At 44.8% G+C, this 24,128-nt stretch overlaps 4 protein-coding genes across 4 annotated transcripts; 2 read left to right on the top strand and 2 right to left on the bottom strand.

The window, feature by feature from the left end:
• Positions 1 to 78: 78 nt before the first annotated feature.
• On the top strand, positions 79 to 2,882 carry Dnd1 (DND microRNA-mediated repression inhibitor 1). Its single transcript, XM_047554996.1, has 4 exons — positions 79 to 373; positions 507 to 624; positions 965 to 1,426; positions 1,987 to 2,882. Exons 1-4 carry the CDS (start codon positions 350 to 352, stop codon positions 2,442 to 2,444), a joined length of 1,062 nt encoding a protein of 353 aa, XP_047410952.1. The 5' UTR covers positions 79 to 349; the 3' UTR covers positions 2,445 to 2,882.
• On the bottom strand, positions 2,842 to 7,818 carry Wdr55 (WD repeat domain 55). Its single transcript, XM_047554995.1, has 7 exons — positions 7,547 to 7,818; positions 4,487 to 4,587; positions 4,320 to 4,407; positions 4,039 to 4,218; positions 3,843 to 3,942; positions 3,561 to 3,730; positions 2,842 to 3,476 (listed from the first exon to the last, which is right to left on the bottom strand). The coding sequence occupies exons 1-7, from the start codon at positions 7,735 to 7,737 to the stop codon at positions 3,161 to 3,163; spliced, it is 1,146 nt and encodes a 381-aa protein (XP_047410951.1). The 5' UTR covers positions 7,738 to 7,818; the 3' UTR covers positions 2,842 to 3,160.
• A 2,404-nt stretch (positions 7,819 to 10,222) lies between these two features.
• Positions 10,223 to 22,415, bottom strand: Ik (IK cytokine). The gene is made up of 20 exons (XM_047555476.1): positions 22,265 to 22,415; positions 21,601 to 21,667; positions 19,845 to 19,937; positions 19,309 to 19,368; positions 18,153 to 18,320; positions 17,867 to 17,981; positions 17,338 to 17,408; positions 17,199 to 17,245; positions 15,560 to 15,723; positions 14,529 to 14,637; positions 13,856 to 13,895; positions 13,477 to 13,702; positions 13,212 to 13,230; positions 12,466 to 12,544; positions 12,114 to 12,194; positions 11,829 to 11,886; positions 10,914 to 11,002; positions 10,702 to 10,810; positions 10,491 to 10,525; positions 10,223 to 10,401 (listed from the first exon to the last, which is right to left on the bottom strand). The coding sequence occupies exons 1-20, from the start codon at positions 22,278 to 22,280 to the stop codon at positions 10,374 to 10,376; spliced, it is 1,674 nt and encodes a 557-aa protein (XP_047411432.1). The 5' UTR covers positions 22,281 to 22,415; the 3' UTR covers positions 10,223 to 10,373.
• Positions 22,416 to 22,440: 25 nt separating this feature from the next.
• Ndufa2 (NADH:ubiquinone oxidoreductase subunit A2) lies at positions 22,441 to 24,115 on the top strand. Its single transcript, XM_047555484.1, has 3 exons — positions 22,441 to 22,724; positions 22,844 to 22,950; positions 23,916 to 24,115. The coding sequence occupies exons 1-3, from the start codon at positions 22,624 to 22,626 to the stop codon at positions 24,005 to 24,007; spliced, it is 300 nt and encodes a 99-aa protein (XP_047411440.1). The 5' UTR covers positions 22,441 to 22,623; the 3' UTR covers positions 24,008 to 24,115.
• The last annotated feature ends 13 nt before the right edge of the window (positions 24,116 to 24,128 follow it).

Genomic DNA, 24,128 nt, shown 5'->3' with positions numbered 1-24,128 from the left:
AGCCACCCATTCAGATCAATTCAGGGGTGGAAATGGGAAAAAGACACAGTACTGCCAACAAGCTATTACCCAAGGTGAAAGGCACCTCTAAAGTTTCTGCTTCCAGTGCCCACCACCTTCCCCATTGCAAGTGACTCCACTCCTCCGGACGCAGGCCTGAGCTTGCCAGAGTTTCTAATTTTCCACCAGTGTCCGAGGGCCCGCGCGCACGTGCAGAGGATACCTCCACCCTCGGGGGGCGGGGTCGCACTGAGCCAATGAGAGCTTGGGGGGTGGAGAGTAGGGAAGATTCCAGAGGCTGTCTGGGGAGGAAGTTATAAAGAGGGTACAGCGGGCCTGGGATAGAGCCATGCAGTCCAAACGGGAGTGTGAGGTGAGTGATTGGCGACGGAGGGGTTCCATGAGCCCCACCCGCACAGGGGGTTGGCCACAGGGTCCCCAACATCACAGGCAAGTTGGGGACCTACTTGGCGATCGGCTATTTCAGCCTGCCTTTTCTCTCTCAGCAATGGTGTGAAAGAGTGAATCCAGAGAACAAGGCGGCCTTGGAGGCGTGGGTTAGAGAGACGGGCATTCGCCTGGTGCAGGTGAATGGGCAGAGGAAGTACGGCGGGCCACCCCCAGGTACGTAATCCCAGTCCCTACGCCTGCGAAGTGCGCCAGCCTCGACGGCCCCTTTGAAGAAGGGCCTTCCCTGAGGCTCTGGACTTACACTCGCAAGCAGATGAGTAAATTTGTCTAGAGCTCCCGGATCACCCTCTCCGTCGAGTAGCACGTACCCTGTGCCATCCCATTGTTTGCTGTCACCTAATTTATGCCAACAACCGGGGCAGGTGGGGTACTGGCGTTCCCATTTTATAGACATTCGTTCGGTGGCATCGTCCCCTCCCTTGCTGGTTCCTTGGGCTCAAATATCGGAACCATCCCAGTTACTGACTATGCCCCTCTACACTTTCTTCCCCAGGCTGGGTGGGAAGCCCGCCGCCGGCGGGGTCAGAAGTTTTTATTGGAAGGCTGCCCCAGGATGTGTACGAGCACCAGCTGATCCCACTATTCCAGCGCGTGGGCCGCCTCTACGAGTTCCGCCTGATGATGACCTTCAGCGGCCTGAACCGCGGCTTCGCCTACGCCCGCTACAGCTCGCGGCGCGGCGCCCAGGCCGCCATCGCCACGCTGCACAACCACCTGCTGCGGCCCTCCTGCCCGCTGCTGGTATGCCGCAGCACTGAGAAGTGCGAGCTGAGCGTGGACGGGCTGCCGCCCGGCGTGAACCGCCACGCGCTTTTGCTTGCGCTGCAGCCGCTGGGTCCCGGCCTGCAGGAGGCACTGCTGCTCCCCAGCCCTGGACCGACGCCCTCGCAGATCGCGCTGCTCAAGTTCAGCTCGCACCGTGCCGCAGCTATGGCTAAAAAGGCCCTGGTAGAAGGTAGGGGTGGAGGCTGCCGGGGAGGCAGCTGGTTGGGGCCGAATACTTTCTGCCAGGCATTTACAGGGAAGCTGTTAAAGTCCCCAAATCTTAGGGTCAAGCATGAGTAAGTTTGTGACCTACCACTTCTACCACTTACTAAACACCCCCCCCCCCCGCACACCCCCCCCACCCCCGCCATCCCTGGACTTCATCTTTAACATTTCAATGAAAAAACTGACTTGCCTAAGGGAGCCCAACTGAACCTATCTTTCATCTCCCATAGAACGTGCTTCCTTAGTCTGTGAATTAAGTAACAATGGGGAGCCCTAAGGTTAGCTATTGTGATGGTTATGAAGTAGATAAAACCTGCAATGACTACTCCCAAGGACTCTTAGAGGGTAGCAGTTGTTACACTGCCTTTACACAGTGAAGCCTAAAGTTATTTAACTTACTCAGCCAGGAAGTGAGGTGGCTATAAATTAAACACAGGCCTATGTAACCCCAGAGGGCTCAGAGTCTGGGGAACTTGGGCCCAGGGCTTAGACCTCCTGCCCTTATCTCTTGCCTTTTTCCTGCAGGGCAGTCACGCCTCTGTGGGGAACAGGTGGCTGTGGAGTGGCTCAAGCCAGACCTGAAGCAGCGACTGCGCCAGCAGCTCATGGGTCCCTCTATGCGGTGCCTACAGCCAGATGGCAGCCGACTAGCCCTGGCCAGGGACAAGCTAGGGTTCCAAGGGGCTCGGGCTGCCTTGCAGCTACTCTGCCAAAGAATGAAGTTGGGCAGCCCAGTATTCCTCACCAAGTGTTTGGGCACAGGACCTGCTGGCTGGCACCGCTTCTGGTACCAGGTAGTGATCCCTGGGCATCCAGTGCCTTTCAGTGGCCTCATCTGGGTTGTGCTAGCTCCAGATGGGCAGGATGGGCATGAGGTGGCCAAAGATGCTGTGTCTGCACGGCTGCTGGAGGCACTGAGTGATTCTGGGGCCAGCCTCTGGTGGTGTGCTGGGGCTGAGGCAGGTACTGTGGTTAAGCAGTGACCCCTTCCTCTCCACAGGCAGCTTGAGTCTGTGTCTGTCCTCAGCCCAGCAGGCCTGGGCAGTCTATCTGATCCCAAAAGAGGGAGGGGGCACAGGCCCTGCCTCAGGCCTGAGACAGCCACCCTGCTGGGACAGAGCCCCGTCACACCTGGGGGCTATTCAAGTTTAGTTTAACTTGTGGTGAGGGATCTTGCTTCCCCCTCTGGGCCCCGGGTCTGACCTGACCCTTTGTTCTTCCTTGATCTTTCCCTGTGGCACACACCATACCTCTGTCTAGCATGAATCTTTATTTCTGTTTTTATTTGGGGAATTGGATGAGCCAAAGGGTCAAATTCTGCCCTTCCCACCACTTGTCATTCTGGTTTTGATTTACGTGTGGTTTTGAGATTTTTCTATGCTAGTTGTATATATATATATATTAAACCCCTGGTTAGTATACACATGTGTCTGTGCTGTGTTGCCACAGTTGAGGGTTTGTCTTATTCTGGAACAGTGAGCAGCTGCAATAGAGCAAGTATTTCTCCGCTTCAGTACCTTGAGTCCTGGGCCTCTATGCAGCTTCTTACACTGCACATAGCTTCATATTGTAGCTAAGTAGGTTCAATCCCCAGCACCAAAAATAATTTGAAAATTCATATCCTCTCTAGAGATCCATTCCAGGAAGCGAGGCTTTTATTCCATAAAGACCTATCCTCTCTGAGATTCCACTCATCCTCTCAGTCACTGTCATCTTCACTGTCCTCTTCTGGAACCTTGGAATCCTCTTCCTCTTCCCTCAGCCCTGCAAAGAAGTCATCAGTGCTCCAAGCCTTGCTGCTCAGGGCACGCAGTGGGCCTCCTTTTTTCTTACGTCGACGGTAGTCATCCACCACAACAGCACGTAGCTGGGCCATGTCCCAAAACTTGAGGTGTTGGTCATGGCCACTACTGGCTAGGAAGCGACCACAGTGAGAAACGGCCAGCTCTTCCACAGGCTCCCCAGCATGCTGGCCCACACTGCCCACCACTCGATTTGGCAGGATGTTCACAGCCCTGGAAGGGGAAAAAACAATGCTGGGTACTGGCTAGCTGGGCTCATCCTTTCTGTGACCCAAGGGCTGTCCTGGTTTCCCTCACCTGATGATTCCATCAGTGGAGCCAGTACACAGCAGACTCTCAGTGACTGGAACCATACAGTCGATAGACTCAGCTCTCAGGGCAAAGCGGTCACTTGTAGCCCCAAAACCATTCCAGTTGAAGAGATAGATGGTACCTTCACTAGAGCCACAGGCCACCTTCTTCCCATACTAAAGGAAATAAGGCAAACCATGTCTGTGAAGTCACCTCAAACTAAGCCTCTATCCAGCGCCACATACACACACACACACACACACCCCATCCCATCATTCCCAGCTATACTTTCATGAGGGTGACGGAGGTCAGGTCCCCAGACTGAGGCTCTGAGAGCAGCTCAAACCGGCGTCGCTTGATATTGAAGACCCCAAGGCAGCCATCCCCACTGCAGAGAGCAAAGCAGCAAGCTTAGCCAGAAGTTCCCTTTGAGGAAGACTGACTCAGGGACAGGAGGGGTAAGGAGGCAACTTTGAGGCTGTACCTGGCTGTTAGTAGCAGCTTCTTAGCTGGGTCCAGGGCCATGTCAGCAATGTATTCCTCGTGCTGCCGCATATCCATTAAGGGGCCCTCCTTCCGCTGGTCCCAGAGCCGGATACCACCTGTGTCATCCCCAGTGGCCAAAACATTCTCATCCACCAGCAGCAGACTGTTGATGGGGGCACTGGAGAGACAGATTCAAAACTTCTTAGAACATCTCTGTCCTAATAGGGACCTCCTGATCTTTACCTCTCACCTCAATGCACATAGAATTGGCTCCCTTACCCATGAGCCTTGGAAATGCGTCTTTCCAGTCGACCCTGTTCCACATCTAGAACATGAATGGCTTTGTCCTTGGAGACAGTAACAAGTTCTGAGAGGAAAGATGCTCAGGTCACAATTCTGCTCACTGCCTCCTTCCCACATTACCAGCTGCCTTTACCAGTACTCACTCTGACCATCTTCAGAGAAGACCACAGCCCGGCAGGACTTGAGATGGTGGCCTGAGGACCACAGTTCCTTGGTTTCTCCCTCTTGGCAAGAGTAGGAAAAGCTAGGAAGAAGGGAGGGAGGTGAATGACCCCAGGACTATACCTGGGATACACGGAGCGCAGAGACCAATTAGGTAGGCCAACCTTCCCAACTACCTAAGCATTCTCACTTGCACACCTCCACCCTGTTTGTCCATTTTCAGTGAGCTTCAAATGTTAGGCTTTTATGAGTACACATTAATTCAAAGTAAATTTGCACAGGACTTCTTTGTAACTTCACTCCACCATGTCTCTCTTAACCATCCTTGGGAAAGATTGGGTATGGACCCCTATAGAGGCCCAGAATGTTTTGGGGTTTTTTTGTTTTGTTTTTTCTTGCTACTGGGGATTGAACCCAGAGGCACTTAAGCACTGAGCCATAGTCCCACCCCTTTTTAAAATATTTAGAGACAAGATCTCCCTGAGTTGCTTAAGGCCTCACTAAGTTGCTGAGGCTGGCTTTAAACTTGCAATCCTCCTGCCTCAACCTCCCAAGTCACTGGGATTACAGGCATGTGCCACCAGGCCTGGCGGAGGCCCAAAAATTTCTTGTTAAATCAATGACAGAAGACAATCTCCAGAAAGAAAGGTGAAAATCAGGTTCCATGCCCTCCACGTCCCCAGGAGCTGAAGAAACAAAAAGACTGGGAATGTTGCTGAATGGTCGAGTACCCCTGGGTCCAACCCAAGTGCACCCCCCCACCCAAAAAAAAAAAAAAGAAGTGAAGCAGAAAGGTACCAGCCTATAAACTCGTCCTTGAAGCAAGGAATATGCCAGTGCTTGCCTCAGCAGATCTCTCAAAAAGGGCTAAATGCGTAAATGCTAAATTGCCAGTGAATTCCAGGTGGACAGAACTGGGTCTGCTTATTGTTTTCTCTGTCCCAGTGCCTAACATGAAGATCCTTAATACACAGTCAAAGATTGAATGAATACTTGGGAAAGGAGAAGAGTGCCCTGGAGAGCCAGGAATATAGCTCATTAGTAGAATGCATGCTTAAGATGTGCAAGGCCATGATATGGACCCCCAGGATCACAACAACAAACAAAAAGAGCCCTGGAAAGCCAAGGTGATGGTAATGACATGTGAGTTGGATCATAAGAAACAACTGTCAGAAAAATGTGGCGGAAGAGGCAAACGGTGATGTACTTTTAGGGCAGAGATATGGATTGAGGAGTTGGGCTTGGTGAATGCACACCTGTAATCCCAGTGGCTAAGGAGGCTGAGGCAGGAGGATGGTGAGTTCAAAGGCAGCATCAGCAATTTAGGCCCTAAGAAACTCCGTGAGACCCTGCCTCTATATAAAATACAAAAAAGAGCTAGGGATGTGCCTCAGTGGTTGACTGCCCCTGAGTTCAATCCTTGGTACCCAAAAAAAGAGGAGTGAGGAGGGCGATGGGGATGGGAAGGGCAGTGGAATGAGACGGACATTATTACTCTATATACATGTATGATTACACTACCCGTGTGATTCTGCACCATGTACAGCCAGAGGAAGGAGAACTTGTGCTCCATTTGTGTACAACGTGTCAAAAATGCATTCTATTGTCATGTATAACTACTTAGAACAAATTTAAAAATAAAAAGGAGTGAGGAAGGCTCATTCATTATTGCTGAATGAGATCCCACAGGCCAAGAAGTCTGATTTTACTCTCAGGAAAAGGACCCTTTTCAGAATGGTTATGGGAAGAGAAGTCAGAGGCCCATCAGAAAGTAGCAACTGAGGATAAATAGAACTTGACGACAAAGAGGGGTGTGAGAGCTGGAAAGAAAGGTAGAGGTCTAGAGCACCTCCAAAGTTATCTAGCATTGTAAATATGGATAGTAGTAGAAAAGAGCCTATATTTGTTGAACTGCTCAGGGGCTATACTGAACATTTGTCCCCTCTACAAGGTAAGTGTTGTTCCCATTTTCAGAAATGTAAATACAGAAGTTAACCCACTATAAACCTTTACAACTAATGAGGGGTTAAAGTAAATTTCATAACACAACTCTCTTGGTTATAAACCTTTAGTGGCTTTCCACTGCTTTCTGCCTACATCTCTTGTCAAAATCAAACATGTACTGAACACCTAACTTCAACTCGAGAGAAGAGAAAACGGAGAGCAAAACAGACTATATATTACACTCCAGACCAGTGTTTTTCAAATTCGTCAAAATCCTTTAGTGAGTTACAATCAGCATTTTGTGTGCATGCAATAATGATAAACCAGAAATTATCAGAATACATTATACATAAATATAAACGGCATTATTACTGTGAAGCAAAGCCAAAAATATTTTTAAAAATCTTAGTGAAGAAGACAAACATTCAAATAACTACACCAGCAGATGTATGGCTACAAGGAATTATAAAGTTTATGCGTCTGGCAGGTATCTAATTTTAAGTCTGGGGAATGGTGGAAGAGGGAAGAGAGGCTAAGAACTCAGGAATAGTAGGTAAAAAGGGAGGGGAAAGTATTTTCCAGGCATAAGGAATAGCATATACAAAGGAGCTGAAGTTTCAAGATACTGAGGAAGGTACGGGTGAATGAGCATAGAAAGCAAAAAAGAGCAGGCAGGGGTCAGGCGTAAAAGGCCTTGAAAGCCAGATTAAGAGGTTTGTTCTAAATTCTAAAAGTACACCATTGAAGTGTTTTAATCAAGGGAGTAACGTGATCAGATGTGTTTTTAAAAGATCAATTAGAGGTGCAAAAGCAATAAGCCCGTTAAATCTGTCAGGCTCAATATAATCGGTGGAAAATATCAGTCTCGTACGCCGTTTTTTTCTGCTCAGTTCTAGTGAGCTGAAGTCACGGCGTTCCAGCTTTGTTCTTTCAGTTCTTTCAACAGATTGTGTGGTAACTTGAGTCAAATGTTAACGAATGAATGAGATCAGAAGACTCCAGCAAAATGTGTCTCCCTGAAACATTCCTCCTTCCTCGTCCCAACTCCATCCCTGGGAACGGAGACCACCACGCCCCTAGCCCTGCACCTCACTCACACGAACACGTCCCCATCCACGTCCCCTGCCGCCAGCAGGTCTCGGGTCGGATGGAAGGCCAGCCCACTGGCCGGCGCTTCCAGCACGATATCTTCCGGGGTGTCCCGGATCCGGGCCGAGGATTCGGTGGAATCAGGGTTCTCCTCGTCGCTCTCATCCTCTGCGGGCCTCTCCTCACACGTGCTGTCCATGCTCGGGAGGATTTCGCGTGCGGCCTCTGGTTGGCTGACTGGCCATAGACGAAGTAGCCACAATGCGGAAGTTGTGCCCTACTACGCCGCTTTCCGTCAGGGGGCGGGGCCGGAAGTGCTCCAGCGGGTATACCTGGCCACGGGTGTGGGTGGTGCCGGTCCCAGAGGCCGCGCCCGCCGGCTCCTCCCCATTTGTATCCTGCTGTGGCTTGTGCTTGAGCTGGCTAGACTGCGACTATAGATACTCACCTCCCTGACAGTCAATTCATGTAAAGTTGGGAATTGCAGATAAGTCCTCTCACCTCATACTCCCCCATACTGATAGATGCCCACTCAAGTAACTAGGAGGAGGACTTAATTCCTTCTTAAATAGAAGAGAGACAGCAGTCTTTCGTGGCTTGTTGAAATCAAAGACCTTGGTAAGCAGCAGCCAAAGCGCTTAGGAAGCAGCAAAAGCCCACAAAACCAAAGCCATGCAAAGATGACGTACAGGGATTAGTGAGACAACCCGCGCATACTTTCAAACCATCTATGCCCAACGTATTCGAGCCTGTTATGGTTTGGAAGTAAGGTGTCCCCCAAAAGTTCACGTATGAAACAGTGCAAGAAGGTTCAGAGGAGTATGATTGGGCTGTGAGAGTCTCAACCCAATTAGTGAACTAATCCCCTGATAGGAATTAACTGAGTGTGGCTGGAGGAGGTGGGAATTGGGGCGTGACTCTGGGGTAAATATTTGTACCTGTCAAGTGAAGATACCTCCCTCTCCTCTCCTCCTCCTCCCATTACCACCACCACCACCTCCAATCTCCTTGTGAACTGCTTCCCTCTGCCACACTTCTGCCATGATGTCATTCTACCTGGAGCCCAGAGGAATGGAGCCAGCCTTCTATGAACTAAGAGCTCTGAAACCGTGAGCCCTCAAACGTTTCCTCCTCTACAATTGTGCTGGCCAGGTTCTTTCGTCACAGCAGGGAAAAAGTTGACCAAAACAGAGACAAAACTGAACAATACCTGTGACCCTTCCTACAGTTTAACTCCAGACTCTCAGCTGGCCAGACTGATAGAACAAGGTTATCGAGCAATTGCTGAAGAAAAAAATGGGCATCACAACTGATGCTCTGGATAACCCTATTACTAAAGGTCATAGTGATGGGAGCACTCTGCATGGTGGAGCAGATGAGGAGCAGGTGCCCCGTGGCTTAAGAGAAACTGCTCACATCTCTTTGATAACTAAGACGTTTTTATATGCTGACATCCATTACCTTAAAAAGAGGTGAAATTAATGAGGTTACAGACTTGGGAAGATATGTTCCATTTGCTGAGTGATTGGAAAGTGTCCTTATCACCCACCAACCAGAGAGCCTTGATCACTTCCTTAAGGTTGGAGGTACTTGAAGAAACTGAATTTTAAAATGGCAGTAAACCCCCAGGTCTTATTCTTACCACCCTTCCAAGTGTCTTAATGAGCCATGCCTCTGACATTTTTCTTAATTAGTACTGAAGCCCTCAACTGTCATTTATCTGAAATTAGTCATTCTAGGTGCTGTTGAAGACAGGACCCAATTTCAGCCTCTTAGATGCCATTGACACAACTGGCTTCCTCAAAAGCCCTCTCCCAGGACTCAGTGGTAGAGCACTTGCCTAACATGCAAGAAGCCCTGGATTCAATCCTCAGCACTGCAAGACAACAAAGTGCCCTTTTCCATCAAGGTGAAATGATCAAAGGCAATGGTTAAGGTGACTGGAGATTACCTTGGAGGTGGTGAACCCACACACCTTGAGCTCAGGATAGGCAGTGACAGTTTGGCATCAAGAAATGGATGACCCTTAATGATAACCAGCACACCAAAGTGCTGGCAATGAGCAGAAAGGCCAGTAGGCCCACCCCAGACATTGGCAAACTTTTCATGGTGATGAAGGGCACCAAAACCTTCTGCACTATGACAGGAATTTCTGTACCTGCAGACCTGGGTATATCAATTTTACCCCTAAGGCTTATTTCTGCAGCCAAGGAGGTAGTCATTTTCACTCCACATTATTAAAACTCCCAGGACATAAACTCACGAAAAGTTTTTCTTCCCCTAAGTTTTACCCCTAAGACTTGTAAGGTTTTTCTTCCCATTTTCATGATGCCTCTAGCAAAAGCCCAGCCCCATATAGCTTTGACATCAAGCAGCCCATCCTGATGATCTTAATCCCCTGTGAATCTCTTCTCTGGGACTAACCTCCCAGACAGAACTAAATCTGATATTTGAGACCAATCATACTTCTATTCCTCTACTTCTTGCCCATCCAGTGAGAGATATTCTTCTCTTCTCCACAGGGCCCTCTGGCTAATAATCATCCTTACTATCTAGGATTCTAGAACTACAGCTCAGGAAGGAGTGATATGACTTTCTGGGTATGATTTTATATAACCAGTAGAACTAGCCTTCTTGGTGTCCTGGGGGGTCCGAGAGTAAAGATGTTCAACACAGAGAAGATAGCAGGTTAACCAATTTTAATGGAACCAAATGGTTACACAATAAAATTTTATATACATTCACAAAAAGACATCTTGCAACCATCCTAGGAATTGTAGAAAGAAAATAATAGGGATAACATCCATATGAAGATTCTCCAGTTAGAACTGGAGATTAGTATTTTGGTCTTTTCACTTCAACCCTGTAATGGAAGGAAAAATAGGTCAGTATAAGATGAATACACTGAACAATTCCCACCTGGTCCCACAAAGGAAGAATGCTGCTGCTCACCCATCAGCTTCCATCTTCTTCCTCTTCTCAATGATCTGCAAAAAGAACAGTGAGTCTATGGTCATGCGGCCAACTAAGTTCACTGGAGATTCAAGGCTAATAACCTGCCTCTCACTTACATGGCTCTTCAACCCCCTGCTTGTTCTTGGATCTATGAGACAGTATCTTCTCCCAGTTGAAACACTCCCACCTGAGGGACAATCCCACTTACTGCACTAATCTTCTTCCACTGTCGATCAAGCTCTGCCTTGTCATTGGTCTCCTTGAAGCGCCTGGTTTTCCTTCCTTCAGACATCTTGATGCCGTACTGGAATGCAGCCCTGAAAAGATCCATTGGGATAAGAAGGCATTAGAGGTTGGATAGCAGGAACAAGGTTCCATACCCCTCTCCTCACTCCCTACCCATACTTAGTACCAACTCACTTGGGCAAAGCTTCCTTGTTATTCATATACTCGCTGTATTCTTCCTGGGTATCAAAGTCCCAGCGGCCTAAGGGCCCTTTTTTGTTACCCTATAGTAGGAAAGTATAAGCAGATGAAGAAGGAAACAGAAAAAGAATTTTAGTCCTTGATTAAAGTCAGACTCTCCTACAATCCCAGGTGCCACCATTCATAAATCCTACCCTAATAAATAATAAATGTCTCTCTACTCACTGTGTATCAGATATTATTCTGAACACTAAACATGTATCTTAATGTGATGAAGGAATTAATTTTTGTTTTCTTGATAAAGAAACTAAGGCAGTTTTAGGGCTGGGGTTGTAGTTCAGTGGTAGAGCGCTTGCCTAGCATGTGTCAGGCACTGAGTTCAATCCTCAGCACCACATAAAAATGAATAAATAAAATAAAGGTAAAAGCTAAGAAAAGATGGCATTATGTTTAAAAAAAAGATAAGAAACTAAGGCAGTTTCAAAGAGCAAAAGAACTTGGGAAGGTCACAAAACTAATAATTCTGGCAACGTCAGAATGAAATAATTGTAGATTAATTCATACTTTTAAATCACTGAGGTACACTGGAAACAAGGAAATGAGATGTCTCCACAATTAATGGTGACTTTGTTTTTAAATTATTACTTTTAAGATAGAGGAAAACTTCCAACTGGCTATAACAAAATTCAGTTATTTTCTAAAAACTGCAATTCCTTCGGCCATTGCATTTATATATTAATGCTTGCTTACTGCCTAGGATAGGAACCAAAGCCTGATACTTTATTGTAGGAAATAAAAAAGAATAGACTTTTGGCCATATGTCACTTGATCTTGTGCAAACTCTAAGGAAAAGGAAATGTGCTAAAGAGTAATGACCCAAAGGTCCCAAACATCCTTCGTACTTCATACCTGATCCATTTTGCTATAATCCACCTCCTCATCACTATCCACAGCCATGTCATCCATCCTAAAGAGAAGCAGCAGTTAAACAGATGCTACTGACCCAACGATCATACTTCATCCAGAAACCCATCCATCAGGAAAGGCCACCCCTCCACACCTCACTCAGAACCTAACAGTTCTTCCAAGTAAGAAGGAGCCTTGGATCTCAGTAAATCAAATTTCTACCTCACCCCACAAGTTGTTCTCCAGTCATCCATCCCACCCCCCCTTTCTTAACAGGGCCCCACATACGTGGCTGGGTAGCACTCTGCATAACTGTTGGACATGCCAAAGAAATCGCCCAGCTGCTTTTTGTCCTCTGGTTTCTTCAGCATATGTTATGTTAAAGAATAAACTAGGCAAATCCACCTCTTGCAGAAAAGCTTCAAGCAAGAGGAACCAAGGGCTGGAGACCTCAACATGAAAATTCTCAGAAGCACACTGTGAGCTTGAATGGATCCTCTAAGGTGCAAGGCATGGTTTCATCCTTGTCAAAATTCAGCATAAGGGAAGCAGGTAGGGATAGGAGGGATCAGGGAGGCAGGCAGAACTGTACTGAAAACAGAACAACTCTCTAACTCAGGAACATTAAAATAAAGGATATGATTCTGTGCCTTCCCAGCCAGAAGACCCAGCAAACTTTTCATTGATGGACTTGATCAACTCCTTGGCAGACCCAGGTCCTGGAAGAAAGAAAGCTCTGCTTAGACTTTGAACTGATAGTCTCACAACCTCCATCTCACAAGCCAGGTGTGGTAACACAAACCTATGATGCCAGTAACTTGGCAGGCTGAGACAAGGGATTCACAGGTTCAAACCCAGCCTTGGCAACTCAGCAAGACCCTGCCTCAAAATTAAAAGGCCTGAGGATATAGCTCAGAGGTGAACAACCCCTGGATTCAATCAATCCCTAGTCCCACCAAAAAAAAAAAAAAAAAAACTTTCCAATAACACATCAACACATTTCCAACTTGTGACTTCATTAAAACTTTTTAAAGCACAGAATTTTATGTAACAAAATTTTAACCAAACTCCAACTCATAAGTGTCTATGATAAGATGGCAGTTGGAGACCCAGAACACCGCACATTCTACTTCTGCCTCACCTCCTTAAAACCTCAGAGCTGGAAGAATTATATCTAAAAGCAAATATGTCCTACCATTGCCCAGGAAAATGAGGAAAAATTCCAGACTCATCCTGCCTATTCCATGAAATAAGACATAATTCTTATGAGAGGCCAGAACCTGGAAGTTTCCTAATCTCACCAGTTTTGAGCATTACATCAGACTCTCAGCCCAGGAGGAAGTAGAGATGTTAGAGGAAATAAGAGATGCTGTGGATATGACCCACCTTTGTCAACATCCATTGGCTGGAAAGGAAACAAAAACTCACGTGAGTGTCACTTTAACAGATTCCCACTCATCCCTCCCCCAACTCCAAAACTGATTCCCTGCCCCACCTTGTCTGCATTTCCAGAATAGGTAACCCACCCATTAGTTGACCTAGGTGCTGTTGTGGAGCCACAAAGTGCCTATATAAAAGGAGGGTCCCACACCTGGCTGGATAGGCAGAGAGATGCAGCTCCATCACTTGGTACCAAGAGTCCATATCTCACCTCATCATCTACTTTTGGCTTCTCAAAGTAGCTGTGCCTCTTCTTTTCCTCCTCTCTCTCCCGGTCCCGCTCTCGCTCGCGCTCCCGATCTCGTTCTCGTTCCCTTTCTCGGTCCCGATCTCTGTCTCTCTCCCGATCACGCTCCCGTTCCCGATATCTCTCCCTCTCCTTGTCCCGAGGTGTCTTGGTCGTGGAGGGGACATAGTCCCCAATGTCTTCAAAAATGCTTAGGAAAACAGAGATCACTAACTGTCAAAGTCATATACACATCTACTTAACCTGGCCATTGCTCCAGTTTATCGTGCCACCGAACAACTCCCCAAAATGCCAATCAAGAAACACAGGGCCCTGTCCCTCAGGTTAGGTTTAAGATACATACTTCATGTCAGCTTCAGGAGGTTTCTTCTCTTCCAGCTTCCCTGCAATGTAAATCGGAGTCAGGAACACAATCCTTACTTAATACCCACTTAGCTTCATCATCCTTTTCAGTTCTAAATGCCCTTTCAAGCATCTTCTGTTTAGAATGTAGGACAGAGCCAGGTGTAGTAGTGCATGTCTATAATCCCAGCTACTCAGAAAGGTGAGGCAGAATTCCAAGTTTAAGGCCGGTTGGGCAACTTAGCGAGACCCTGTCTCAAAAAATAAAAAGGGGAGCTGGGGATATAGCTCAGTTGGTAGAGTGCTTGCCTTGCATGCACAAGGCCCTGGGTTCAATCCCCAGCACCACAAAAAATAAATAAATAATAAAAAGGGGTAGGGATGTAGCTCAATGGTAACATGCCCCTGAGTTCAATTGCCAGTAAAAAAAAAAAAAAAAAATTAGGATGAATGCTACCCACTCTTCCTCATGCTTCAAACCTGACCACTGCTTTCTGAGTGGGTCAAGCAGAAAGAATCTGGACATACTCATCTTGCCAATCTCCACTGCTCCCATTTTTATCTGCACCCTGGGAGTCTCCCAATGTCCTGGAGACAAAAGCTCCAGGAGACCTAAGTTCCATTCCTGAATGTTCCTCCAGAGTTAAGGTTTCTCTCCCTAATCCTCTAGGTACCTTTATCCTTCTTCTTGAGTTTCTTGTTGCGGGTACCCTGCCTCAGGTATGAAAGGATCTGGGTAAGCTTGCTGATGACAATGTCATTTGTGGTCAGTGTCGTCTGGGCCTGTAAACCCAAGCAGCAAGAATGTTATTCCACTCATCAGGAATCTCTTTTATTTACACATTTACTCACTTAAAAAATTAAAGGATGAGTTATAGTTAACCAGTTAAAGACAAGAAAAAGAGATGTGGCAAGACATTCCAGATGGATGAAACAACTTGCACAGAGGCCCTGGATCTAGAATATTCAAGAAAGTCAAAATAACTAAAGAATTATAGAGAAACATGGTAAAAGAGATTATAAAGGCCAAATGCTGTAAAGGCTCACGGGCCCATGGTAAAGATTCTGCTCTTTACCCTGAGAAGGAACCACAGAAAGCTTCTAAACTATAGTGAGATAAAAATTTACATTTTAAAATCACTTTGGCCATATGTAAAAATCATAATGAAAGCTGGGATGGAGAGACTAGGGATGTCTAAAGAGTACAGGGTTTCCTTCTGGAGGGAAACATGCCAAAATTATGGCAGTTATATAACTTAAGTGAACATCACTGAATTTTATACTCTTTTGGATGAATTATATGGTATGTGAATTACATCTTAATAAAAAAGTAATATAAAAATGAGAGATTACACTCATTTATGTATGATCTATCAAAATGTATAAATGCATTCTACTGTCATATACAACAAATTAGAACAAATTAAAAAATTAATAAAAAAAAAAAGAGAAGTAATATATAGGAAGGAAACCAGAACGGAAGTAGAATTGGGGAAAAAAAGTAAGGAACCTCTCTTAATAGTTCTACAAAAGTGTGGTTTGGACTGGACTATTACTGGTGGAGATGAAGAAAAGTAATGGATTCAACTGAGACTTAAGAGGGCTTAAGGAGTAGGTAATATGCTAAACAAAGGACAGAGCATAGGCGAGGCTGATTCCCAGATTTGAGGATTACGTGACAGACCCTTAGAACTCAGTTACTCACCTCCATAGTGGGGCAATCAGCCTTGCTTCGGATAAGAGTAGTGGGGATATCCGTGTCAGCATACTCATCATCCAGGTCTACCACATAGGCCATACGACCTGGCAGAAATAGCTCATTCCGTTCATATGCTTTGCTCTTGAAAAGCATACGGTAAACATTGCGGCCTGCACAGAGGGGAAAAGTAGCAAGTAGCCAATAAGAACCTTCTATTATAACAGCAGTCATTTATTAAATGCTTGCTGTGTCAGGAGCTATGCTAAGTGCAATGCACACTTTGCTTCCTTAAGTCTCTCACAAAAGCTCTGGAAGATGGGCATTATCATTCCCTAACAAGGCTGAAAATTTAACTGATTCACCTAAAGTCATACAGTTACCAAGTAACAGAGCAAAGAACAGGACCCAGGTGGCCTAACTCCAAAGCCTGGGTTCCCATTCACTCTTCTACATTGCCTTCTCAAGGGCACTATCTGCCCACATTGTGTTAGATGCTGCAAGAAAGAAGGATGAGGTTTAAGGTAGTACTTACAATTATGGAAAAAATAGCTACACTACATGCTCAATATTACAAGTATGCTTGCTATACATTTCATTTTTCTTCATCCATACAATAATCCCATGAGGTACACATTAAATTAACTTTCACATGTGAACAAACAGGAAGTGAAATCAGTTGCCTAAAAATCGCATACTTAATGTGATTTCATCATGAGGACTCAAAGCCAGGACACTGACTCCATATTCTAAGCTTTTGTTTACTAACCATGCTTTCTTCTTTTTTAAGCTGCAAATGGACACAATATCCTTATTTATTTTTTAATGTGGTGCTGAGAATCAAACCCAGTGCCTCACCCATGCTAGGCAAGTGCTCTACCACTGAGCCACAACCACAGTCCTCTTCCTTTTTCTGGAAAGGATGGAACAGATGACCTCATGCATATGCACACTAGGCAAGTACTCTACCACCCAGCCACAACCCAACTCCATGCTACATTCTTAAATGCATAAGTCCCAACATGAAATAACTTCCAATCTAACTGAGAAGGTATAAGGGTGAAATAACTAGATCCAGGTCTGAGTTCTATTAGAATATTTCATGGGAGCATCTGCAGGCAAATGGATGAAATTGGAAAATATCATGCTAAGTGAGATAAGCCAATCTCAAAAAACTAAAGGATGAATGATCTCACTGATAAGCGGATGAGGACATATAATGGGGGGTGGGAGGGGTTGGGGTTAGGGTTAGGGTTAGGTTTAGGGTTAGGGATAAGGAGGGTGGTAAGAATGAAGGAAAGGACTGTATAGAGGGAAAAGAGGGGTGGGAGGGGTGGGGGGGGAGGGAAAAAAAAGAATGAATCAAACATCATTGCCCTATGTAAATTTATGATTACACAAATGGTATGCCTTGACTCCATGTACAAATAGAGAAACAACATGTATCCCATTTGTATACAATAATAAAAAAAAAAAAAAATAATGACACACTCAAAAAAAAAAAAAAAAAAGAATATTTCATGGGAACTAGCTAATTTGGAAGCAAAATGAGGAGATTGAGGGAAAACGAAGCATATCTTGCTGAGAGCATTAAATTCCCTACAATTCACAGAGAATGCCCATCACTAGTATAGAAACCTGTACTCACCCAGACGTGTTTTAAATTCAATTTTGTTTTCAGGATCCTCATCTTTCCTGAAAAGACAAAAAAAAAATTTTTTTTTCCTTTGGGTAAATGTACTTCTATTTTAGGATCCAGTATTCTAAACTCTCAAGCCTTCCCTTACTTGGTTTCCTTCTGGGGCTTTTCCATTAGTTCCTCTTCTTCTTTCTCTTTGCTGGCAATCTCGGCTCGTACCTAAGAGGAAATCTAGGATTAGATAATATTCACTTTACATACATTTACTGAATATCCACTATACCACACTGTGGCCAGAAACAGGAACACAATATTAAATAAGACAGATATTGTACTTAGTCTAATGGAGCTAATAGAAGGATGGATAGACAAATTAAGCAATTTCAATGAAGTACAATAACTGTTATTTGAAGTAGAAGGATAATGCAAGGGTGTAGGGCAAGGGAGGTGAGGAGTAGGAGGGATACCCAGATGATCAAGTAAAGCTTCCCCAAGGAAATAAATTTTAGGCTGATACTCAATGGCTTAGTAACAATTAGTCCTATAGAGGGGCCACATTTTGCCCTTCCCAACTATATGGTCTGGACTACCAAGTGTCCCCTTCCTCACCTCACCAAGGTCCACACAAGAACATCTGACACTTTAGTATTACTGCCCACCTGCAAACCAAAACTCACCTTTTGAAGCAGAGCAAAATCCAAGCCTTTCACCAAATGGGTGTGTTCCATGTCACCACCCAAGAATTTGGATTCCTGGATCAACTGTCTTCTCTTCTCTGCAGCTGATTTGTCCCTGCAAAACAAGAAAGACCCCATCAGAAGAGTCCTTGGTGGGTAACAAGAGTCTCTTAAAATGGCTTAGTATGAGCTCCAGAGCAAAATTTAGTATGAGGAAGCGTTCATACTGTGCTTATATGACAAAGATGCTAAAGGAAGCATGCCCCTTGGTCCTCTTGGTACTCACGCTTCAGCAGTGGGGCCCACAGCTCTGTAGTTAGCTGTGGTGCTAATTAGTTCTGTTTCCTCATAATCTTTGTTCACACCATCTCTCCTTTCTTTGGCCCGGTCCCGGTACTTCTCTGCTAGTTCTCTTTCCCTCTCAATTTCTTGTTGGCGTAACTTGGCATAATAACTGTAACCAGAGAAAGCCAGGTATGTAAGCTACTATCTCAAGGTCTTCAGAACCACCTCTGTCTGTTTCCCTACCTCTTCATCCAGCTCTCCATGATAAAAAATATATACATCCTGATAGAATTGCCAGCCACTCCTTAATAAGTCTTCAACATAAGAATTAGGGCTTCTTCCAGTTCATAGACATACTGTTCCAATGCCATCTTGACACTCCAACCATCACTAAAAAACTTTGATATACCTCTGTGGGTATGAGAGACTCTTCCATATGAAATATGTTTAAAAAAAAAAAAAAATTCCCTGAAGTTTTAGCACCTTTTCAATTTTAGCTAAAAATATCTCATTCCTTGTTGTCCACCCCAGAAGAAAAATGAAGCAAAGTAACAGGTCCGGAAAGTTTAATATCACATAAATAATAATTATGATGATAGTAATATCATGAGACTCCAGAATCTCTGGAAGCTGAGATAGGAAGATCAAAAGCCCAACAATAGGTTGGGCAAATTAGTGAGAACCTGTCTCAGAATAAAAAATACAAAGGGCTGTATAGAGCACCCCTGGGCTCAATACCACTGCCACTGGAAAAAAAAAATCCATAATGATAATAGCCAAGATTTAATGAGTGGATTACAGGTTAAACAAAGTACCCAAGGCTATCTGGCTGGAAACTGATAAAGATAAGATGAAAATATAGGCAGGGGGCTGGGGCTGTAACTCAGTGGTAGAGTGCTTGCCTAGTATGTGTGAGGCATTGGGTTCAATCATTCTCAGCACTGTGTATAAATGAATAAAATAAAAAGTCCACTGACAACTACAAAATATATATATATAGGCTGACTCCAAAGCCCTACACCATCAATCTTAAAGTTATCACTCCTCTCCATTTAGAAAACAGAGAACCTAAGACAATGAAGGAAAATCCAGTCTCTACTTGGTTTCCTCAAACACTGTCCACCTTAAAACCCAACACCTCTTTATACCCCCTTCACCTTTTCTTTTTTCTCCTTCGTGCAGCAGGGTCTTCATCCTCATTGTACTCCCTTGGCATCCTAGAAAAGACAAGAAATTCACTGTAAGTAAAATATTGCCCCAGAAATCCCAAGAAGTAGTCTTAAGGACTGAAGAAAAGCTGGTCTAGAATTCTGGCCAAAGTGACAGTTTCAATCAGGCAGAGATCCACATTAATACTTATACATAAACAGTTTCCAAATTTTAAAAAGCATCATGAAGATCTAAAGGACTATTAAAATTATATAGCCCCAAGCATCAGCCCCCAGAAAGTCTTGAGTCTGTGGGCTGCAACAGACCCATAAACACATACATTTGCGCCAGTAATGACTATTAATATAAGTAGTCCATGGAATATACCCTGAACATCCCAGTCATCACTGGAGCTTCAATCTTCCAAGAAAATCGGAACCACAGGTTTTAAAAAAGGATTGGCTTTCCAGCTCCTAAGGAATTCTGGATCAGTAGAAAGGGATAGGGAGGAAATGGAGACAGACTAGATCACCTGAAGACTTACTCATGGTGACGTGACTTAGAAGGTGGTGCAGAGGTAGGTGCAGCCCTTGGGGTCATAAGAAGTTTCCTGAAGTCTTCATTGGTAAGTTTTGACCTAAAATAATAGGGAAGTTTTTAAAAATAGCACTCAATAGGAAATGTAAAAGGAACATGAAAAAAAGTTATCTTTATTAGAAACCAGGGAAATATGAACTGAAACAGAGACATGCCACTTTCAACACATTAAAGTTGACTACTAAAAAGTTTGATAAATCAAGTATGAGTGAGAATTTGGGAAGTGTATATTCTCATATACTGCTGACAGGAACATAAATCAGTATAACCAATTTGGAAGGTAATTTGGCGGTATTTATTAAAATTTAAGTGTAAGGATCATATGAATCAGAAACTCCCATTTATCTATATTTAACCCAGTCAATGAGTCATATGTATATAAGAAACCCTATAAAGGAAGTTCAGGGCTTGAGTTGTGGCTCCAGTGGTAGAGCTCTTGCCTGGCATATGTGAGACCCTGGGTTCGAGACTCTGTACAACATATAAATAAATAAAATAAAAGATTCATTGACAACTTTAAAAAAAAAAAAAAAAAAAGAGGTTCAATTGAAAATATTACAAGGTTGGAAACAACCTAATGTCCATTAACTGCAGAGTAACTAAATAAACTACGATGGTGTTTCCTAAATGTGGGACATACAGCACTGACAGTAAAAAGAGATCATTTAACTGACATACTGACAAGAATTCCCTCCTTGACCAAACTAGAGAGAGACTCCTTTGAGTCCGCTTCTGACTAGGGCTATTCCTTGTCCTGGTGACTCCGTTCTTCAACTCTAATACAGAAGTGGGGATTTATAGAAAATTACTAATAGATCTTGGTTAGGTATGGGGGAGGGAAGGACAATTCTTCACTAAAATTGAGCTCAGCAAGTCAAGGAAAAGGTCCAGTCAAAAACAGGACTCTTGGGCTGGGGAGATAGCTCAATCGGTAGAGTGCTTGCCTTGCAAGCACAAAGCCCTGGGTTTGATCCCCAGCACAGCAAAAAAAAAAACAAAAAACAAAAACAAAAAACAGGACTCTTGGAACTTGACTAAAGTTTGGTCAAGGAGGAAATTCTTATCACTGTTGTGAAAATAATCTCCAAGATATTAAGTGGGGTTTTAATAAAAAAAAAAAATTGCAAAATGATAGCTACAGTATACCACCTTATTTTAGATATTTTAACTAGCAAAATATTTTATCATTGCAAAACAATGAAAATTTTTCATCAGGTATTTAAGTATATGTACAAATGTACTTAAAAAGAATAGGAGGGAAAGGTACACACTGAAAAGAGAACAGTGGTTGTTAGTTAGATGTAAGGGGGCAGTTTTGGTTCAATAACTCCCAGAAAAATTAGCGGGAGAGAAAGGTTGCTTTATACCTAACAGTGGTTACCTCTAAGAAATGGGCTTGAATTGGGGAGGTTATAAAAGACAACTTTAGCCTTATTTCTAATCTTCTAACTCTGTACAGAAGAATTAATTCCTATGTAATGTATAATAAAACAATATATTTCAAAAACTAGAAACTTCTCTGACAAAATTACCCCTCTAATACTCTTATTCAGTGGGCCTGATACATTCAAGGCTTACAGAGATAATGGGCCAAGTTATGCAATTTTTGACCATCCTTGCTGAAAAGATATTCACAATTCTTTCACCATCACCACTCCTACTCACTGCTGTTTGTTTCCTTGGTCCCAGGGCAACATACTCACTGGTGGAAGGAGTGAGGATCATCCACATCATGGCCATCTGGGGCCAAAGGGTTGGAGAACGGCTCACCTAACAAAAAGAATTGACATTAATCAGTCTCTTGAATATCAGGTCCTGTGCAAAAACTTGGAATTAGAGTAGTGAACAATACAGAAGAAAGGCAAGAGTGACAGTGATAATACAATGTAATAGGTGCTGAAATGGGAAAATACAAGGAGCTACGAGAGCAAAGGAGGGTCTCCTAAACCTGCGCTAGAGGATTAGCAAAGACTTTCCCCAAGATCAAAACTAAAGTAACTACATGAAAGATCCGGCGCATGCCTGTTTTCCGTGCAACTTGGGAGCCTGAGGAAGAAAGATTGAGTTTTAAGGGCAGCTTAGACAACACAGCGACACCCCCTCCCCACCCACCAAAGAAAAAGCAACTAGGAAAAAAAAAGCTGAATCGCTGCAACCCACTAATCCAGTTAAGTACGCAGATGACGGTGGAGAGGGCGGTGGATTCACTGATACTAAGGCAGTAGTGGAGCCTGGGGGCAGTCTGGAAGTCAGGAACTGCCTGGCCTCTCTTAGGGCCAACCGGCCTCTCCCGACTTAGTAGCAAAATCAACGCGCCAAGTTCCCCTAGTGACGCCAGAAAGAAAGACCAGAGGGCCACGGCCTTACTATCTCGTTCTGGCATTTCGACCGCGGTCTTTCAACGCCAGCAAGCGCCGAGTCCCCAAGAACAAAACGGACAACAAAACAGGAGCGACAGGCCTCTTCCCACAGTGCACCCCGGAACTCGACCACAGTGCTTTGCGTTCCCAGCCCTTCCGCCTCCTCCCTCTCGCACGGCTCGACGCCTGCACGCACAGAAATAGGAAAACTTCACTGCCGTCTACAGTGCTTTTTTGTGTCACTGGCTAAAACTTACCCCGCCTTCTCGCATTATCCAATCAATGGCGGAGGTTGCGCATCCGCTATTGGTCCGACTGGAGAATTGGCTGGGAGGCCTGAGATTGGGAGCTTGAGTACTAGCTAAGATGGCAGCGGTCGCGGCCGGTGGAGCAGTTGGGGTAAAGCTGGGCCTGCGTGAGATTCGCATCCACTTATGCCAGCGCTCGCCCGGCAGCCAGGGCGTCAGGTGAGGCGCAGCGTGGTGAGGCGGGAGGGCTCCGGGACGCCGGGGTCATGACCTCGACCTCCCGGGCGTGTGGGGAAGCTAGTGCCCCAGCACGCGCGGCGCTCTCTCCGGCCCCGTAGGGACTTCATCGAGAAACACTATGTGACACTGAAGAAGGCGAACCCCGGTCTGCCCATTCTAATCCGGGAATGCTCCGATGTGCAGCCCAAGCTCTGGGCCCGCTACGGTGAGTACGGGTCGCTGGGAATGTGGGACCCCGGTGTAGGTACCAGGTTCGAGCAAAGGGGCTGTCCAAGGTCACGCAAAAACATGTGGAAAGGGTAGAATTCCAACTTGAGTCTGCTATTGCCAATGAAGAAATTAACATTTGCAGGGTTATATAACGCTTACAACATCTCTATGGGGGCTACCCGGGTCCCGCCTAGGGACCGGGAGTTTTGTAGTTATAATGGGCTTGTTAGACTTGCTAGTTAGCCTCGACGTAGGTTCTTCCAAATTACTTGTGACCAGTGAGGATCCCAACTGTGTGAAGATCTCAGTAATGTTGATCACTTAGTTTTAAGAGGCTGTGCAGAGTGCTTACCTGCCTAACTCGTTTAATCTTCATGAATCATTTGAGGGCGTTAATTCCTTTTTTTCCTCATTGCAGAAATTAGAAAACAATCACTTTATGGAACATACCTAAAATTATGCAGCTAATATATAACAGGGTTGAGCCCTTATATTTGCCCCCATTTTTCTAGACTGCACCTCTCCCAGACTTCCATGGCTGGTTTCTTCTTACTATTCAGGTTGTTGTTATTGTAGGTCGAATATAAATTACCGCCTCAAAAAGGCATTCCCTGACCAGTTGTGTAACATTACCTCAGCCCCTTTAGTCATGCTACTTTATTCCAGTTCACACTACTTTATTACAGTCCAGAAATTTCTTACCATGTTGTCTGAAACACAGTAAGCATGCAGTAAATATTTATACTACTGAATGGTAGCATTTTAATCATAGGGTGTAATTATATCCTGCTAAAGCAGTAGACTAAAAAGGGAGACAAACATAAGTAACTTCAGTGTATCATGCCATATGTTATGCTAGAAATTCACTGGATTAATTCTATACATACCAAATCCACCTTGGTAGTCCCACTCTGCATGGTACATACTAGCCACCTCCACCTCTTTCTCTCTTCCCCTCAGCATTTGGGCAAGAGAAGAATGTCTCTTTGAACAATTTCAGTGCTGATCAGGTAACCAGAGCCCTGGAGAATGTGCTAAGTGGCAAAGCTTGAAGTCTCTACAGAAGTGTATGAGCAAGAGCGCCAGAGTCTGAACTCTGTTGGACTGAATGTGCAAAAATGTGTTCCCCGTTTCTTATAAAGCTTGTGCTGTAAAATGCTGCCTCAGACTGTT

The sequence above is a fragment of the Sciurus carolinensis genome, chromosome 6, assembly GCF_902686445.1.
Source record: "Sciurus carolinensis chromosome 6, mSciCar1.2, whole genome shotgun sequence".
In the NCBI taxonomy this organism is placed as follows: domain Eukaryota; kingdom Metazoa; phylum Chordata; class Mammalia; order Rodentia; family Sciuridae; genus Sciurus; species Sciurus carolinensis.
Note: the sequence above shows the minus strand (reverse complement) of the source record. Positions and strands in the feature narration are given on the sequence as shown.